A 19,778-nucleotide genomic window follows, 5' to 3' on the forward strand; every position below is an offset into this window, starting at 1 on the left:
GTTAAAGAAATATATCTACAGTGATCATTATAGATATTCAGCTTGAAAAGCTGATCAGCGATTCTTATACTCAATTTTGTTATGAATTAATACCCCCATAACATAAAATACTCCGTTTCAAGCAGGGTAAATATTCAAGTGAGAATTGTTATCAAATCAAACTAAAAGTATGATAATTTTTATGCTTTTACAAACAAAAATATATAAATAAATAATAACAAAAAATATGTTCAATTTTGACCTTCTTTCTTCTTATTTATAAGTGCTTTGAGTTTTTCGTTCTGATGTTTATATCTTTGATTCTTTTCAGTCAGTAACTGAACAGTTTCTTCCTTCTTCTGTAGAGCGCTTTTAAGTCTTTCTCCCTTCTGTTTTTCTTTCTCGAGAGCAGCAGCTTGGTCCATATGAGCTTGTTTCAAATTATTGTATTTTTGAGCGATTGTTTTATTCTTCAATGTCAATTTCTCAATAGTTTCCTGTGAATTATTATCATTATTGTCTTCTATCTTTCTATCATCAATTTCCTTTCTTTCTCTCAAAGCTCTCAACTTTTCATTTTCATCTGAATAATACATGATTTTCTTTTTCAGTTCTGAGTTTTGTCTCTGTAATTTTCTCATGTATTCCATATTTGTTTGCTGATTTTCATCCCTATCTGGTTTGTTTTCGTCATCATTATTGTTCCTTTCAGCTTCCAGTTGTTTTACCTTGACTCTTAATGACTCAGCGTCGTTCTTTATGCTTTGGAACAGCTGTTGCAACTCTTCGTTTCTTTCTTTCAAAGAATTATTTTCGCGTTTCAAGTTATTTATGTATTCAGAAACTTCAGGAAGTTTTCTATAATCAGTTTCTGTACTGTGAACACCGGAAAGACTTGGATCCAAAGCTTCTCTCATCTGTGCATTCATCGTATCTTGTGCTTGCTTAGTTATCTCGTGTATTCTCTCTTTGTATTTTTCTCTTTCATCCTGCATATTTTTCTCCAATCTGTTGATTGTTTGGTCTCTTTCTTTAATTGTTCTGTCTTTCTGATCGAGTTTCGTTTGAGAATCAGCAACTAATCTCTGCAAAGAAACAATTTCTGTTGTTGCCTGTTTCACCTTTTCATTCGCTGCATCTTCTTTGGCTCTCATTCTCTTCAATTCTGCTTCAGAAGGCAAAATTGAAATTGTTTCAGGACTTTTAATCTTCAAAACTAATGGATCTGATGGATTATCAACCAAACAATCCAATGTTGAACTCTGTAATTTGTTAGGAATGATGGCAGGAATGTTTGCACTTGAAAATGTTGCGGAAGTATAAAGTTTTGCTTTGATATTCGCTTTGATTCTCGTTTTTTCATTTTCAAGTTCCATTCTGTCGATTGTCATACGCAATGTCTTCTCTTCTTCTTCATGATCCTTCTTTTCATCATCTTTCCTGGCAAGCTGGTCTTGTAATTTCTTCTTTTCTTCGAACAATTTGTCAACCTTCGCTTTTAATTCGTCGTTTTCCATGGAAAGATCGCGAGTTTGCTGGACAGCCTTCTTGTAATCACGTTTCATATTCTCTATCCAGTCTTTGTATGTGTTATCTTCTGGTTTTGGCTCTGGTTTAATTGTTGGAATTGTACTCATGCTTGTTTCTGGCCTGCATTGTGTCTCTATGTCAGCATATTCGACTTCTACGGGTTCTGGCTTAGGAGGAACAAGTCTTTCTTGTGAAGTTCTGTCAAATGATTCTATTGAATAAGAATCTGATGGTAAACTGCTGGATTGGAACTCATCAAAGGATGCTCTCTTGGTCTTTTCATTTTCATCCTCTTTGATTGTGTTCAAATCTTCTTCTTCGTTCACATAATCGTTTTGTAAATCTCTTGTAACGAAATTTGAAGGCACAGCACTACCACCTGACTCTATATCATTATTCTTTCCATAGAGTGTAGCTGTCATATGCATATCCTGGTCTTCTTTGTTCTCAATAATAATTTTAATTTGAGAATGCGGTCTTTTATGCCTTAAATCATCCAATCGCTTATTCAGTTCGCGAGAAGCAATCATCAGTCTGTTATCCTGAGCTTTTGCAATATCATCTTCAACACTGACGATAAATTTTTCAACATCAAAATCTGGTTGAATAACTCCAGCGAGGCCATCAATGATTTTATCCATTGTATTGAGTTCTCTTACGAGATGTGTGATGGATTTATCTCTAAGATCAATCATTGCTTTTAATTCCTTGATCTGAGTGACAGCTTGAGATAATCCAAATTCGCCACGTTCCAATTGTTGATTTGTCTCTCTTAACTCATTGATTTCTTTTGTTTTCTCAACAACTTCGACTTCTAGAGCTTCTCTGTGGTTTGTATCATGGTCAAATCTTTCTTTATAAATTTGAATTTCTCTTTCAATGGCTTTAACCTTTTCTTCGCATGTCTGTTCTGTAATACTTAATTTATCTTTGGTATTTTTCAGGTCTATGCTGAACTGGTCTGCAATTTGATGAAGTTCTCTTTTTTCTTGTTCACTTTTATCAAGCATTTGCTGTAGAATGTCAATTTCTTTCTTCTTTTTCTCAACAGCTGTCTGGAGTCTTTCTATTCTCTTAATATCTTCTGAGAATTGCCTGAGTTGAGAATTTAATTGTCGATTTTCTGCTTTAACATCTTGGTATTTCTTAAGTAACCCTTCGTCAATGACAGTTTGAGATTCAGTTATTTCTGTTGTTGAAGCAAGAGGAATCTCTATTTCTGTATTTTCTTTTGATGGAATTTTTGATTCGAGTTTTCTGATTTTCTTTTCGAGATCATCAATCTGCCTCTCTTTATCAGCAAGCTCAGTTGCATTATCGCTTAATGCGCTGACTAATTGGTTGTCTTTTTCGATTAATTCTTGCGTTACATTCTGTAATTCAAGGTTTTGTTGGCAAAGATCGTTAATCTTTTGTTGCATATCAGTTTTCTCCATAAGAAATGCTGATAAGTCTAGCTTTTGCTTCATAATTCTTTGATCAAGTTGTTTAATTTCTTCTTGTAATTGGTTGATTTTATCATCCTTAGTTTTCAATGCTTGTGTACTTGTATTTACATCTTTGTTGTGACTGTTTACTTGCGTCTCAAGGATTCTATTTTGATTCATTGCTGCAGCGTATTTTGACTTCATATCATTCAACTCACGGTTTAGTTTCATGGATTCCTCTTGTTCTTTTCTATACCTGTCTTCCAAATCCTGATAATCCGAACGTTTAATTGATGTGCCATCACTCAAAATCGAAATCTGTTGACGTAGTTGATCATTTTCTCTCTGCAGGGTTCCAACTTGCTCATCAAGCAGATTCGATATTATCTGCATCTGCTCAGGAGTAAATCCCTGCATTTTCGATTGTCACTTTTTAAGATTTTAAAAACGAGAAAAATTCTCGACTCTATCACTTTGAAGGATTTTTATGAATCTGGAATGAGCATTCAAGTGATAATGAGATATTTTAGTTTTTTCATCGTATAATATCAATGAATTACTCAATAATTACGTTAACAGAAGGATATTCAAACGTAATTCTATAATTTTTCAGTTATTACTTGTCTTGATTCCTCAGCATGTTGGAAAGTTAAGAATAATATCCGAAAAATGCTGATATTGTTTAAATTATCAAAAAAACACAGGACTAGGAGATTTCTATCAAAAATAAGAAACGAAAATATCTGTAATTAGCTTAGCAATGAAGTTCAATAGGAAATAACAATTGAAATAATGAAGAATTCATCATTTGGAAGAAGATTTCTGGGAACCTCATGATTGTAAAGTACTGAAAAGTATCAAAACGTTAGGATTGTTCAACTTGATTGATTACAATAGTTGTGGACTATGAATTTATTATTGATGACTTTAAAATTTAAATGTTTTCTGAAATTTTTTAAAATTTTGAATATGCATTCAAATTTCTTCTCTTATATGTAATATTGTATATCTACTAGTAATTTACAGTAATTTATTTTCAATTCATCTCAAAAAATAATCATGACGAATTCGAGATATTATACATTCCATTGTGTAGTTAGGATTTTTAATAAAATTGCCTAGATTTTATTTCTCTTTTCAATTTATGAGATTTTCAAGAGCGTAAGTTTTCCCATCTCTATTTTTATCAAATATTCAAATATCAAGTAATGTTACATTAAAATTTATCATTCACAAATTTTTACAAAATCGACCATGGACATTTATTCTACATCCTATCCATAATCTAAAAAACCTGCAACTGTTTACGCTGAAATTTAATACCTAATTGAAATTATTGAGAGTGATGTTTTGAGATTAATTTTTACTCAATGTTTTCGATCTTGATTTGTTTTTGTAGAGGGGTTCAGAAGCTTACAATTTCGCCGGGCTACCCACAAACGCTTCATATTCCTCAAGAAGGCCTAGATATAATCCCAACTACAAGTTCAATCTTATATTTTCCCGATTCTTCACTACAACGGATTGACATCATTGAAAAGTATGTATTTACAATTCCAACAGAAACTTTCAGAATTACACCACTAAATCACCAGGCTGTCGATATAGAAATTGGTCTTTTAAATACTCCTTCTCGATCATGTCAATGGAAAGTTGTTTACGATCCATATTATTCAATAGCAGCCAACGGGACAGAGGATAACAAAGTATATTGCTATGCATTTTTCAACCAAGAACCATCAAAAACATTATTCGTAATAAGAACAATAGATATCGATGATGACGACTCAGTTCACGTATATACTGACAATAATCAACTTGTTTACACAATGGCTCCTTATGATACTTTCAAATATAATGCGAACGCATTTACATTGATTTATCGCACTGACAGCTATTTCGTTGAAGGCACAATCCTTATTTATGACTCCGGAGTTTATTTGGAGCCAAAAGACTACTCCTATGACGTTGCAGAACGAACAGAAATAAATTGGATGCCAAACCATTATTTAATTATCCACAATCCAGATGATTTTGATATTTGGACTCCAGACCACGTAACGGCATATCAAAACAAAGCATTTATGATAAATCAAATTTCGACCGTATTAATTACTCCAATTAACGGTTCTCATAAGATCTACTTCTCAGTTATAATGCAGTCAAACGAAGAATGCCGAGATACATTCATTTACAATGGAAATAACGCTTCATTTTTACTAAATACAGAAAATCTCCATAATATTTGTCTTATATTATCAAGTCCATATGTTATTGACTATTACTTCTACGTACAGAACATTGCTGATGAAATTCAGCTTTACAAGCCAAATGGAAATTTCATTGTCGGACTTACAGACGACATAGGCTAGATTGAACGCCAGAAATCAGTTTTTATACATATAACAAATACAAAGAATACGGGTTCGAGTATTCTTTGCCTTGAAAAATCAACAGTTATATCTCCACCGATTTCTGACCAAGATTTCGTTCAAAACTGGTGTAGTTCAATTGATGCGTTACCTCCTGTCCCTTATACTAAGTCTTTCAGTAGATTTTCTACCGGATTTTATCAATATTACATTCCAGACGAACGATCGACATTACAGTTCACCAGCTACACTATTTACATCTTCCATAACCCGCAGCACTTCACCGCTCTTGGAAATGGCGTAACTTTCCTTTCAGACAAAGATTTCGTTTTAAACGTCACTGATTTCCAGTTGGCGGCTCTCATTAAGCCAAACAAAGATGCATCAAATAGGATCCTCAACATCAGCGTTTTGAATTACAAAAAGTTGAATTTGTTCCAAAATTGTAATTCTGTTGATGTAGTGACAATTGCAGCATTAGGATCAGATGGATTCACTGCCGCGTACAACTCCAAAGTTTTCGGTGGTAAAAACGCGAATTTCTCCGTTGAAACAGACCAAAGAATCCGTATTTGGTATATTGGCTCAAGTATGCTCACTCTCGAGTCCTACAGACAAAACCTTGATGAGTTCAGCACGTTTGAGTTCCAATACGAGAGAAAAGGCAAGTTTACAGAACCAAAATACACAAATTACCTCAGATCAAGGTCAATCCTCTCTAAGTGGTCGACACTAAGTGAAGTGACCTCTGATGGCCAGGCCGGATCAACAGTTGCTGTCAGCAAAAGCGGAACTCCATGCGGAGAGAAATCAGGAGCTTTCAGAGGAACTACGTCGTACATGGACTTCCCGTTCACGTACTACAATGAATCCTTCTGCGAAATTCTCAATCTCGGAACAAGAGATCCGAAATTAAATTTCTCTAGTCAAACAGCAAGTCCTAGTAAGAAACTGACATCATTGCAGATTGCTTTGATATCTGTTGCTGCTGTAATTGTTGGAATTGTGCTGATTGCTGTTTTATGCACAATCGGAAAAAGATATAAGACTCGTGAGATAAAAGATAAGAAGGATAACGACTCATTGGAAGATGTAGATGATTTCTCTGATAATGGAGTAACTAATTCCAATATTAGTACAAATCACGCTTATAATTACATGACAAACAAGTCTTCCAACACTTCTGGGTCAACAACAATATCATCTAATGATACTAACACGTCTTCTACCCAAAAGAAAGAGTCTTCTTCAACTGGATCCTCTTATTTCAAGAGTAACTTGACTTTACCTGAAAGAAAGGAGCCAAGTCCAAATACTTTTGTATTATAACCTTTATATGTTTTGTTTGCTATTTTATATCTGTTTGATTTTTTAATTTTTCTTTTATATCTAAAAATAATTATGTATGTTTAATAATTTACTTTCCATTTTTATCAAACTGAATGATAAACTCTTTGACTCAATAGATAAAGCTCTGTTTGAACTCATTTTGATGTATCAAGTATATAACAGTGTTTTCATTCAATAATAATATATTCGTTATAACGCAATTCTATGGGGATACATAATTCTATAAGCATTTCTTCTTAAACTATTCGGATATTTCAGGTATAAATTTTACCGAAGTTTAATTATGCTTCATGTCAAAATCATCTCTTGATTCTTGTTTTTATTAATAATATGTTGTTTAAGTTATATCAATGTGCATATTAAGATTAATTTCAATCTGAAATTGAATAAAAAGAGAAAACATCCATGAATTTTGGTTTGTTGGCATTCTTTGAATAATTTTTACCATATATATTTAGCATTTTATCGAATATTTTGGAGACTGTCAAAAATGTCACTTTTATCACTAAATTGTAGGGGCAAAGTTATCATTCAATTTACAAAATTTTTGGGGTACTAAATTCAACAAGTTTGTTTGATTTATAAATGTCTAATCTCAGCATTGCCGAGAAGGCTGCCTTACTTCGTTCCATCGCAGAAGACATCCAAGGAAACGAGCGCATTGAAGAACTTCTTGAGAAAAAGCCAAATTTCCGTGCATACAATGGTTTTGAGCCAAGTGGTCGTATGCATATTGCCCAAGCTCTTGTCACAGCAATTAACTGCAATGCTATTACAAAGGCTGGTGGTACAATGGTTCTCTACATCGCAGATCTTTTCGCTCAATTAAACCACAAAATGGGCGGCGACATGAAAAAGATCCACGATGTCGGCAGATACTTCGTTGAAGTATTCAAGGCCTGCGGCATGGACCTTGATCATGTTGAAATCATTTGGACAGCAGATTTCATCAAGGAGCATCAGAGAGAATATTTCGAGCTTGTTCACGATATTTCATCATTTGCAACACTTTCACGTATCAAACGTACAGTTACAGCTATGGGACGTACAGAAGGTGACAAACTTTCACTTTCTCAGCTTCTTTACCCTTGCATGCAAGCTACAGATGTTTTCATGCTTGATGTTGATATCTGCCAGCTCGGCGTTGATCAGCGTAAGGTCAACATGCTCGCTATTGAATACGCAAACCACGTAAAGAGACCATCTCCAATTATTCTTTCCCACCACATGCTTATGGGCTTAAAGGGCAAGGCTCACAAGATGTCTAAGTCAGACCCAATGTCCGCTATCTTTATCGAAGATGAAAAGGATAGAATCGTCGAAAAGATGATGAACGCTTACAATCCACCAGAAGCAGCCGAAAACCCACTCTTCGAATACATCAAGTACATCATTCTTAGAAAACTCGGCTCAATTACAATCAACGGAAAGGAATACACAAAGATCGAAGACGTCGAAGCCGACTTCCCATCCTTCTTCAAGGATGATGAGGCAAAGAAGGGCCTCGTAATGGCTGTCGCTGAAGCTGTCGACGCTTGCATCCAGCCAGTTCGTGATCACTTCAAATCTTCTCCAGAATTGATCGAACTCCTCAAGCGCGTTGAAGAATACAGAGTTACACGTTAAGAACATTTTCTCTATTTTAAAATCTTTTGATAAAACTTAAAAAAAATAACAAATTTTACTTTTTTTACATAAAAACAACATCATTTCACGAGAATTACGAATCATTGTATGTTCAAATAGTAGATTATGCATCTCTTATTCTTAAACATGATTTGCCGAATAATTGATCTCTTCTTTCTTCATAAAAAAAGTTAAACAAGAATCATCTTTTGAAATTTTGATTTTTTTTTTCCTCATGGAAATGTTCTTCATAAAACATCTGTTTTAATCATGGATAATCAGATTAATGGAAGCGATTCTAATAAAGTATATGATGTCTAAACTATTGATGATGATTTATGAGCTCCAAAATCTTGTTCTATTGGATATAAATCCATTTAATTATAAAAAAAAGGAAAAAATATGATACCAACAAACTTCATCATATGCATCCATTTCTCAACAAAATATCGCCTGAACACATTAGAACTATAGCTAAGATCTTTTACATACTATTACTAAAGTTGCATCTATGTATACCAAGCTCATTGATTACAAATTTCATAAATTATACATCCATCAAGATTTGAAAAAGAAAAATTCTAATAAAATCAATTCATCTTGTTCCTTTCGAAAATACATTCATAATATGGTAAAAAGAATATGAGGTTTTATTCAAATTTTGTAAACCTAACAAACATAAAAAAATATGTTATATTAATGATAAAAATTCAATTATTCTTTTTGCTCAGCTGATGCCTTTGCGTAGATTTCCTTCAAAAGGCGAAGGAACTGTGCTAACTTTGCAGAGTGGAGCTGTGTTCTCTTGATTCTCTCAGCATGATCCTTTTCAGACTCTGGATATAAGTTAGCTTCTTCAAGAGAGCCGATGATCTTAGAAACGCTTTCTTCAAGATCGATTAATTTAAAGATTGGAACATTAAATTCGTTCTGGGAAGTAGCAGCAGATCCAAGATCGAATAATGTATCTTGAAGGGTGCTTATTGTGTTGCTAAGGATGCCTGATACGTCTGTTGATTCTTTCTTTGCCTTATTAGCAGATAATGCTTGAATTAAAATAGATTGAGACTGCTGAAGCTGCTCATCAATTGAAGCAATTTCATTGTCTAATTCTTGCATCTTCTTTTCTGTTTCGTCGATGTCTGGCATTGATTGGGCAAAATCGTTGATTAAGACTTTCTGATTGTCAAGGATTAACTTGTAATCGTTGTTTTTGGCTTCAACTTCAATATATCTATCTTTAGCAACAGTGGCTTGAGCTAATAATGATTCAACATTCATCTTTTGGAATGTGACCGTTTAGAAATTACTTTTTGATAGACGACATGAATTATTTTCTGTATTTCATACAAGCAATATTTAATATACCATGTTTCTGTCATATTTCACTAGCGAAATTAACTATATAATTAAAATGAAACAAATTCAGAATTCAATATCTGGGCAATAACCTTTTCTATACTTACCTAAATCATACATTATAGAGTGCTTTTATTTGCCAACTATATTCATGAAAAACGCATTAAATATAAAAATTTACAATATTTAATCATTGTAAGGTTTTGCAATTTCAAAAATTATATCACTTTCTAATGTTAACGCATATTCAAAATATCATAAGTATTTGACAAGATTGAATATGATTGAAGAAGAAAGAAGAAGATTGTGAAACATTTTGTATCAAAATCAAATGATTGGAATGTCTCTCATTGTATTTTGATTGGAAAAATGTAAAAATATTTTGATGATTTGGAAAAAAAGGGAAATAAAAAAAGGTGTTTATTCAAAGAAGGTAAAAAATAAAAAAATAAAATATATATATAAATATAAAATAATTAATATTAAATACTAACTTTTCTTAGCATTCGTTTTCGAAATCTTTACAAACATCGTTCCAGAATTGAACGATACTTGCCCAAATAACTTTGAGTCCTGGCATGTTTAAGAATGGCCATGTGATTATTGTCCAGATGAATCCAAGAAGACTCTTCAATGGATTGATGACAATTGCGTAAATAATTGCCTTGATAAGTCTGAGTGGATAAAGTAAAATACGAAGGAATGGAATGTTGATTATGAAGTTCCATAATTTGTGCAAACCAATGCAAATGCGAGTCCAGAAAATATAGGAAATATGTGCGAGCCATTTCAATGCTTTCTTGATCAAAACGAGTGGATAAAGTAAATACTTAAGTAAGTTTTCCTTTAACCATATGATTGGTCTGACAATTAAATTGAACCACAAACACTTGAAGAATTCCCAGATCCAATGTGAAATTGTTAAAACAATTCTCTTGATCATTCTTAAAGGCCACAACAATAAATTAACTAATGGTAAATTGACAAAGAAGTCCCAGATAGCTTTGCAGAATTTCTTGATTCCTGTTCCAATGCAAATGATGAAGTTCTTAATTCCAGTGCCAATCCATTTGAAGAAACGAAGAACGTATCCGAAAATAGCAAGGAGTAAGCGCTTGATGAGTCTGAATGGATAAAGAAAGATGTCGAGCAACAACTGTACAAATTTCCAAAAATCGAGGTTGAAAATATAGTCAATGATCTTCTTGAATCCTCTCCAGCATGAAACAAAGAATTTAACAATTAATTCCAAGATATACTTGAAACCCTTGTAAATTGCTTTGAAAAGCTGAACAAATGGATAAGCAATGGCCTTTCCAATTTTTCCAAAGAATTTCACCCAGTCAATGTTTAGACCTGTGGGACGGGGGATATTCCATAGTCTTTTAGGAATGTCAACGAAAATGAACTTGAGTACTATGTAAATTAACTGCCAAAGCTTAATGAATGGATAAGCAATGGCTTTACCAATTGCAATAATGAATTTCATGAGCTCAAAGTGTTTGATGAAGTCCCAAATCTTACCGAAAATGAACTTGATGCCAGCCCAAATGTTAAGTAAGACAAACTTGATGAAACGGAATGGAGCAAGAATGATTTTAAGAAGGAATCTGAAGAAGTTGCAAATGAGTTCAACTAATTTAGACCAATGAAGGTGTTTCTTAATGAATTCCTTGACAGCAACGCAGAAACTGCAAATCTGTCTCCAAACAAACCTGAGGGAGCGGCCAATGAGTCTGAATGGATAAAGGATTCCTTGTAAGATGAGGTTGAAGAGTTTCTTGATTCCTTCCCAAATGAAGTTGATGAGCTTCATGACAGCTTCCCAGAATGGGTGTTCTTTGAAGAACTTGGCGATGGCTGCGCATACGGACTTGATGCCTTGGTAGATTGTTGAGAAGAACCATTTGATACCGTTAAAGATCTTGGAGAAGATCCATTTGATGCCATTGATTGTGTATATGATGAATCTGATGAGGCCATGCCAGATTTGGATAAGAACCTGCTTAAGGAGGCGGAATGGATAAATAATGAGTTGCCAAAGCATTTTGAGGAAGATAACAATGGATTCACTGAAAAGTTTGACGATGAAGTCCTTGATGGCAACTAAGAACTTTCCAATCTTGCTTAATAACTGCTTGATTCCATTGCAGATGGAATTGCAAAGATCGCGGATCCATTTTCCTACATGGAGGTTCTTCAACCAATTGTATATGAAACCTAAGAGCTGTCCAAGGTATTTAAACGGTGCCCAAAGGAGATTGCCAAGCCATTTGACGAATGACCAGAGTGGCTTGATAATTCCGTGTTCGAGGAGCCATTTGATAGGATATACAAGTATATCAAGTAAATCTCCAATGAATTTACCAATTCTTTCAAAGAAACTGAGATCTAAATCTGGACGAGGGCTTGGATCGAATATTGGATGCAATGCTGCGACTAAGCCAGCTGCAATGATGATGCTGAGAAACAAAATCAATGCTTCGAACAGCTTTAAGGCGTTTGGCTTTGAGGCAAACAAGCGGTGCCTTATTTTGGAATAGTTAGCATCAATGTGCTTAAATAATGCTCGATAGCTATTCCAATTTAATATACTACTCATAACAAAATGACCCCGCCAATTTGTAAACATCAGAAAAAAGATTTACACAAACGGAACGAATTTTCTTACATAATAATGATCTTGAGTATGTTCCTAACAATTTCGTTCGAAATAAAATCGAAAAGTGAGTGTAATAACTCCTTCTTTAACTAATGAGGGAAAATTCCAATGGATACCAATAATATAATCAATTTATGATATTAATATGCGATGTTCCAATCGAATCTGGTCAGATGCACAATCAAAAAATTTCTACGAAAGAAATACAAAATACTTGTTTAGTATACTCTATTCCATATTGGGTCTGGGCTGACTTTGTATAATCTTAGCAACCAATTAGAAGTAGTGTAAGCTTCAGTAAATTTTGTCATTTTAGAAGCTTGGTACTTGACGACACAGCCTCGAATTGTGTCATGCCCGGGCTTCGTCTTATTACCGAACGTAAATTTCTTAAAATTATTATAAGAAAATCTAACTAACATGGATTCTAACATTTTCGGTCTCATATTTGGACAAACTAAGAAAACATCATCATTCTGATAATCAGAAAGAGAGATATTTGAAAAGAAATTTGGAAGATTCTGTAATATAAGAGGGAACTTCATAATATCGTCATTCTCATAATTGCTTGCTCCTCCAAAAGTAACTACTATATAGTCTGCATCTAAAGAACGACTTATTGTCCAGGCATTATTTTCATTTTCTGAATAAATCATTTCTATATTAGACATATGCGTTCTATTGTTAGTATTACCATCATTGTATGTTACGCAATTTGATAAGACTTGCATTTGGTAAGCAATATCCCAAAATGAAACAATTTTTGGCTTATTTTTGCCTTGGTGTCTGATGTATTGGTATAATTCTCTATGGTCATCACTTAATTCTACTCCTTGAGGTGTTTCAATTTGGAAATGAACGTAATTCTCTACATCTGATGCGTAATGTGTACAATTATTCGATTGAAATATGCATAATAGGAATAAAAGAATCAATATAATATAATGTTTCTTCTTTTTCATAATGTTTGATAATATATTATCGAAAGATACTGCGCAAACTAAAGCCTGGAATGGTGCGAACACTAGTAATGTCCTATTCATCATTATGCTAGTGTAAAATGATACAGTTGTCAAGATAGTTATAAAAGATAATTCAATATTTTTTTCTTTCAACAAAATTATGATTCCTATTGGAAGCAAATACAAGAAAGGTCCGCAGCTTACGTAAAATAGCGACCATGCTGTCGGCTGATGCTCTTGTATGTTAATTTGCAAGTCTTTTTCCTTCGAAAAAGGAGAAATTAATCTTAAAATTCGATTTTCGAAATTCATTTGATTAGAAAGTAAAAATGCAAAGAAACAAGCAAAAGAGAGTATAGAAACTATTACAATTAGTGAATTCCGTGTTCCTGGAGTAAGAATATAGAATAAAACTCTCAAAATTGAATAAAATTGAATCAAAATAAACAAAAATATCAAAATAACATTTTCTGGCTTAACTATGAACTTATAATATGCTGATGGGAGATGAGCAGCAAACAATATTGACATGATAAACCAAAAACTGTAAATAATATAAATATTAAAATTAAATTTTCTAAAAACTATCAAAAAAATGGTATGCATACTTACGGCAGCTAATACAAATATATATCCACCCCATGTCCATGATAAAAATCCAAAAAATAACGAAGAAATTATTGTTGCTAGTAATGATTTGTATTTGAGGGCATATTGATAATAGTATATGCTAATAAATATGAGTGTAATAGAGAAACACTCGTAATCATATTCACCTAGGTTTGTTTTTGAAATAAAAACTGGTGTAAAGGTAATAAATAATGGAATTATTAGAGGAAAACGGATATTTTCGAGTAATCTACCCATTCTGTAAGAATAGATTAGTAATATGATAGATGAAAAAATTCCGAAAAGTAAACATGCATTATAGATTGTAATTTGAATGTGAAGCTTTTCTAAAAACTGTTTTGTAAGAACTGTGCATATCATAAGTCCTGGATAACTTGATTCTCCGATAAATCTTCCTTGAGGACACCAAGACTCATTGTCAAACCATTCAAAATACGATAAAATGCCGTGTTTATCTAAGTAAGTGGCAAATCTGTAATTGAAATGTGGATCTAATTCTTGAATAATTGCATCTGAAGTGTATTTCGGGAAAATTCGGTATAATATAGTTAAAATAATAAGCAAAATTGCTATTAGGAGGGTAATAAGTTTTATTTGGTATGATCTTTCAATCAAATTCAAACCTTCAGCCAAATCTTATTTAATTATTTGAAGATAAAAGTGACTTTATTGAGAGAGAATTGTTATATTCATAGAAAAATGATAAAAATTAATGAAATTGATAGTAAAATTTTGGAATATTAAATTTTGAAAGAAAAATATTTTAAAAAAAGTATTGTATCAATTGCTATATCTAAATTATATATGAATTCTTTACTTTTGTCCTTCAGGATTATATGTTTGTCTCATTCTCATGAATTCATTAAACATTTGCTCATTAATAGGCATTTGCTGTTGCATTGGCTGCATTGGTGGTTGCATTGGCTGCATTGGTGGTTGCATTGGCTGTGTTGGGTTCATCATTGGTGGTCTCATCTGCTGCATTTTGAAGAAATCAGTGTACATCTGCTGTTGTTGGCGCCAGAAGCAGTAATTCATGAACTCGTTGTACATTGCCTGTGATTGATTCATTTGTTGCTGCTGTGGAGCTGGTTGTGGTGCTGGTTGAGCAGATGTAGTTGTTTGTGGGGATGTAAAGCTGTCAACGTGCTTGGCCTGTTCTGATTGTGTCTCCTTCTCAGAATTTTCCTTGAAGCGCTGCTCAGAATTGCATGTTGAGAGCATTAAATTGTTATGTTGCTTCTGGTGCTGAACTGGGCCAGCGAATGTGCCAAAGAGATTGTACTTTGGTGTGTATTCCTTGACAGCGATTGGGAGCTTGAGAATTGTTTCTGGGCCGTTGGATCTTGGTCCTGGGAAATTCAACTTCGGATTCTTTCCGTGTTTGTAAACTGGCTCGGCGATCTTTTCTTGTGGCTTTTCCTGTTGTACTGGAGCTTGTTCTTGTTGCTTTGGTGGCTGATATTGGGCGAAATGCTTCTGTGGAGCTGGTTCTGGGACAGGAGCCTTTGGAGAGAGGACAGAATCGAAGCCGATGCCTTGGACTGGCTTTGTTTCCTGTGTCTGTGGCTTGATTTCTGGTTGTGGAGTTTGAACAGGTGGCTGAGCTGGAGTAGAAGGCTTTGATGGGTGCCATTCATCGAAGTTAAGGGTGCGCTTGTTCTGTTTGGCTGGTTCTGGTTGTTTTGTATTATCCTTTGGAGATTCGACCTTTTCTGGGACAATTTCTTGTTTGGCGGCCTTGGCAGGAGCTGGCTTGGCTTCCTCCTTTGGAGCTTCCTTTGTTTCTTGCTTCTGTTCGGCATTTTGCTTTTGTTGCTCCTTCTTGTTCTCTTTCTTTGTATTTTCCTTCTGCTCGTTCTTCTGGTTCTCCTTTTGCTCCTTTCTCTTCTGTGGAGCTGGCTCTGAAACTGGATTTTGCTTGGAATTTGACTTCTTCTCCTTTGGAGCTGGTTTCTCCTTCTTTTCTGGCTGCTGCTTCTCTTCTACTGGCTTCTGCTCTGGCTTTGGTTCGACCTTCTCTGGCTCGGCTGGTGGAGCTTGCTTCTTTTCTGGAACTGGAAGTGGTGTAGTTTGAAGAAGAACTTCGCCATCTGTCTTGAGTTCTCCCCATCCAACAGATGGAACGTTTACGAATGACGGTTTTTGCTTTGATTTAACTGCACCAGTAGCAAAATTGATTTTCTCGATTTTCAAATCAGTTTTTTCTGGTTTCTGAGTAACAATCTTGTTTTCTTTGTTCTCTGGCTTTTCCTCCTTCTTTTCTGGCTGACCATCCTTTTTTTCTGTGTTATTCTTCTGTCCGTTGTTCTTTGGCTTTGGACGAGATTCTTTTGGGCCAGAATTTCCGTATTTTGAATTTCCTTGTTGTGGCTTGCTTTTTTCATTGGATTTCCAGCTTGTAGCTGGGTCATCGTTAATAACCATCATTTGTAGCTTCTCGTAATCATAGTTAATTTCTTCGTATAATGTCTGGAGCAAAAACAAGTCCTTGTTGTATGATTTAGCGAGGTTTTCAATATCCTGCTTGTGATCCATTTTGAAAAGTGATCTGTTTTTATATAGCCAAATTCACTTTTTGTCTAAAAATTTTCAATGTTCAAAATAACGATGTAACCATAATCTCTATCATATGTCTTGCTAAATTTCCAATTACAAGACAGGATGACAACCTTAATTTTTTACATCTCAAAAAAATATGGCCAATTTTACTGATTTTTGCTATTCTTTGTTATTGTTATGGATAGGCATTGAATATTTTAAATTGTTTGGTCGATATCGAAGAAATAATAAACTCCCAATCAAATTTGAATAGTTTACAATTCCGATTTATGCCATTCTTGCTATGCTTTCAAGAATGTTTAAAATTGAGAGCATCACTGCAAATCGATCTGCAACAAATAGATAATAACCACACTGACACACATATTGGAGCAGAATGAAAATTAATCGATTTTTAAGGTAATTTATTTTTGAGATGACCTTCATATTTAGGGGGCTTTAGGCATCTAGATCTTGCAATCTGAAGATCCTAAGAGGAAACTGCCTATGACAATATACACTAACATACACTGGAACATATAACACTATATTTTAATTGAATGAAGACTTTAATGTATCCTTGGAAAATTGACTTTTATTACTAGCGAAATTTATGCCTTGAAATCCTAAACAATTAATCACATTATTCGTTAAATAATAGAATTATTTATATAAAAAACAAAAAAATAACAATAATAATTAAGAAAGAGGCATATTCTTGACAACAACTTTCTGTCTAGCTCTTTCTCTGAAGAAATGTCTGAACCATGCAGTGATGTTAGCAGATATTTCTTGTTCTTCTGCATTTGGAATATCTTCCGCAACCTTATCACCAGTAGCTTTAAACGCTGCGAAAGCTTTCCTTGTCAAAGTCAATTGTTGTTTCTTCTTCAACAACATAATGACTGTTCGTGTTGCAATCTGTTCTTGTACATAAGAAGCGTATGCTCTGATGAAATCTCTGAGCATTCTTCTCTGCATGAGCATCATTCTCACGTTGACGTGATGAACTCTTTCTCTTGCAACTTTTCTCTGTATCGAAACCAATGGCAAATCTTTGAACATTTGCTCAACTTCCTTCAATGGCCTTGGAGGTCTGACAGGAAGGACTTCTACCCAGTTGAAGTACGGATACAACTGCATGATCTGTGTGCGTCTTCTAATTGATGACATGATGCCATTCGATCTGTTTGCGTTCACCTTTTCGATGAAAGAACGCCACAAATTCCAACCAAACATTTGATGGTAAATTTTGACACATGTTGTTGCTTGTTTGAGGCTCTTTCTAGCTCTGACTGTTGACGCGAGAAGGTTCTTTATGTGTTTCTTCTCGTAGAAGTATCCAACAGCCTTTTCAACAATTGGATTTGAAAGAACACGGAACGCAAGGCAGAATTCATGAGCAACAACTTGGTTGTCGTAACTTCGGACAGCTCTTCCGAGATGGAACAAGAAACCTTCGGCCAACTGCATTCTGATTTCTCTTGTTTTCTTCTCCACTTCGTCCGCTTGTTTGAAACTGTCGACAAGACTGAGTTCTTCCTGTCGAACAAAGTATTTGTTCGTTGTTGATGCGATTTCACCACGAAGCTGAGTTCTCCTGATAACAGCTTCTTTGTGGTTCTGGCTGAGACGATCGAATTGGCTCAATTTTGCATTCAAAATGTTTCTGTCGTGAACAAGTTGAATCATCACTGTTTTCTCAACTCTTTCGCTTGTATCACGTTCCTTTTGCGTGTTCTTCTGAAGAGAAATCTTAGAAACACGTCTGACTTCAGATAAAACACGATGATGGAAGTGATCTTTGTAAAGTTCAAACCATTGATGAAAAGTGACACGTCTAATTATATCATGGACCATTCCTGACTGTTGTTTGTCCTTCTTGTGCTGTTCGACTTGCGCTTTCCAGGCTTTTATGATTGGGGGTGAGCGCTTGATGAAATTGTGGTGGAGAGCTTTAACATTCAGAGCTCTTTTTTGGGTATAATAAGGATTTACTTCCGTAAACGGTCCGTCGGGCTTGAATCTGTAGAATTTCTTGATTTCACGCTGTACTATGCGCTTGCTGTATGTAACTTCTTTGAATAATCTGAAAAATGTTTTTTGTAAATTTTGATTTCGAATTTCAAGGTATTGTGCTGCAATATGAGCATGTTTGATGGCTTTCTTGCCTTTGGTCTTCCAGATTTGCCAGCTTTTCGTTGTCATTTGGTTATGAATATATTCTTCGAGTTTTGCACGGCATCTTCTGAGAACGAGTTGCTTTTGGACATAGTCATTCCAATGCCTGATGTAATGTAGAAGTAAACGTGAGTTATCGACGTCTGTAATGAAAACAGATTTTGCTCTCGCGTTTATGTTGTAACAAGCCCAACATCTCAGGACATAGAAATACATTCTGAGACGTATAAGCTTTTTCTGTTGTAATTTTGCTTCAATTTCTTCAATTGTCCTTTGTTTCTTGATATGATCATCTTTTTGTTCGACAGGTTGAGGCGGTGTTGGAGGAGCTTCCTCCTCTTCTTCCTCTTGAAACATTGGAAGCTTCATTGAACTCTTAAGACCAAAAGAACTCTTAGTTGTTGGAACTTGATCCAAAGTATCATCAGTATATAGTGAAACTGGTAAGTCAGGAAGCGGTTTCTTTTTGATTGTAGGCTTTTTCATCGATTTCTTCTTTTGTGATAATAATAAAAGATCATATTTTGGTGGAACTCCTGGTGGAAGAACTTGAACAAGTAAATCGTTTGGTAAAGTTAATGCATCGAGTTGTTCTATTGTAACTTCTGATGGTTTGAATTCCTCACCAAGTCTTGATGGGTATAAATTTGCTAATAATTTTTCCGGATCGTTTACGTTCTTTGGAGTATTTCTGTCTGGTTTAGGTTCATTACTTTCTTCTTCTTTAGGTATTTCGACATAATCTGATATTTTTGGACCTACTAAGAGTCGATATGCTTTTGATGTCATCGCATCCCACTCAGGAGGAACCAAAATATTTCGAGCTTTTGATTTTTTTCTTACAACTGGATTGATCTGTGATAGAATACCCCTATTCGTTATTAACTGGGACTTAGCACCAGAACGAGGGGAATTCGACATATAACGTTCAATTGTAAACTTCTCAAATTTATATTTAAAAATAAATATCCGATTTGGATAAGAAATAAAATAACATGAGCAAACAATGAATTGTGAAACTCAAATGAGCATCGCAAAGAATACATGTAATCTTTTGAAGATTTATTCATATATGTACAAGGACTTAGTTTAGAGGAGGTCTGAATTTGAGTGTAATCAAAGTTTTCTACTGCTCCATCCAATTTTATAATTTGATACT

General features: G+C 34.4%; 9 protein-coding genes across 9 annotated transcripts; 3 read left to right on the forward strand and 6 right to left on the reverse strand.

Annotated features, from left to right (window-relative positions):
- Window positions 1–192: 192 nt before the first annotated feature.
- TVAGG3_0390870 (centrosomal protein of 290 kDa family) lies at window positions 193–3,358 on the reverse strand (the record flags this gene model as incomplete). Its single annotated transcript, XM_001311140.1, has 1 exon — window positions 231–3,353. One exon carries the CDS (start codon window positions 3,351–3,353, stop codon window positions 231–233), a length of 3,123 nt encoding a protein of 1,040 aa, XP_001311141.1.
- A 948-nt stretch (window positions 3,359–4,306) lies between these two features.
- Window positions 4,307–5,308, forward strand: TVAGG3_0390880 (uncharacterized protein; the record flags this gene model as incomplete). Its single annotated transcript, XM_001311139.1, has 1 exon — window positions 4,307–5,308. One exon carries the CDS (start codon window positions 4,307–4,309, stop codon window positions 5,306–5,308), a length of 1,002 nt encoding a protein of 333 aa, XP_001311140.1.
- Window positions 5,309–5,899: 591 nt separating this feature from the next.
- TVAGG3_0390890 (uncharacterized protein) lies at window positions 5,900–6,637 on the forward strand (the record flags this gene model as incomplete). Its single annotated transcript, XM_001311138.1, has 1 exon — window positions 5,900–6,637. The coding sequence occupies one exon, from the start codon at window positions 5,900–5,902 to the stop codon at window positions 6,635–6,637; it is 738 nt and encodes a 245-aa protein (XP_001311139.1).
- A 526-nt stretch (window positions 6,638–7,163) lies between these two features.
- On the forward strand, window positions 7,164–8,769 carry TVAGG3_0390900 (tyrosine-tRNA ligase protein; the record flags this gene model as incomplete). The annotated part of the gene is made up of 1 exon (XM_001311137.2): window positions 7,244–8,284. The coding sequence occupies one exon, from the start codon at window positions 7,244–7,246 to the stop codon at window positions 8,282–8,284; it is 1,041 nt and encodes a 346-aa protein (XP_001311138.1).
- A 66-nt stretch (window positions 8,770–8,835) lies between these two features.
- Window positions 8,836–9,582, reverse strand: TVAGG3_0390910 (uncharacterized protein; the record flags this gene model as incomplete). The annotated part of the gene is made up of 1 exon (XM_001311136.2): window positions 8,999–9,565. One exon carries the CDS (start codon window positions 9,563–9,565, stop codon window positions 8,999–9,001), a length of 567 nt encoding a protein of 188 aa, XP_001311137.1.
- A 246-nt stretch (window positions 9,583–9,828) lies between these two features.
- Window positions 9,829–12,245, reverse strand: TVAGG3_0390920 (erythrocyte membrane protein 1-like family; the record flags this gene model as incomplete). Its single annotated transcript, XM_001311135.1, has 1 exon — window positions 10,143–12,245. One exon carries the CDS (start codon window positions 12,243–12,245, stop codon window positions 10,143–10,145), a length of 2,103 nt encoding a protein of 700 aa, XP_001311136.1.
- Window positions 12,246–12,480: 235 nt separating this feature from the next.
- Window positions 12,481–13,601, reverse strand: TVAGG3_0390930 (oligosaccharyl transferase protein; the record flags this gene model as incomplete). The annotated part of the gene is made up of 1 exon (XM_001311134.1): window positions 12,524–13,351. One exon carries the CDS (start codon window positions 13,349–13,351, stop codon window positions 12,524–12,526), a length of 828 nt encoding a protein of 275 aa, XP_001311135.1.
- A 53-nt stretch (window positions 13,602–13,654) lies between these two features.
- Window positions 13,655–16,589, reverse strand: TVAGG3_0390940 (uncharacterized protein; the record flags this gene model as incomplete). Its single annotated transcript, XM_001311133.1, has 1 exon — window positions 14,711–16,435. The coding sequence occupies one exon, from the start codon at window positions 16,433–16,435 to the stop codon at window positions 14,711–14,713; it is 1,725 nt and encodes a 574-aa protein (XP_001311134.1).
- Window positions 16,590–17,137: 548 nt separating this feature from the next.
- Window positions 17,138–19,540, reverse strand: TVAGG3_0390950 (uncharacterized protein; the record flags this gene model as incomplete). The annotated part of the gene is made up of 1 exon (XM_001311132.1): window positions 17,138–19,540. One exon carries the CDS (start codon window positions 19,538–19,540, stop codon window positions 17,138–17,140), a length of 2,403 nt encoding a protein of 800 aa, XP_001311133.1.
- Window positions 19,541–19,778: the final 238 nt, after the last annotated feature.

This window comes from Trichomonas vaginalis, chromosome V (genome assembly GCF_026262505.1).
Source record: "Trichomonas vaginalis G3 chromosome V, whole genome shotgun sequence".
Classification (NCBI taxonomy): domain Eukaryota; phylum Parabasalia; order Trichomonadida; family Trichomonadidae; genus Trichomonas; species Trichomonas vaginalis.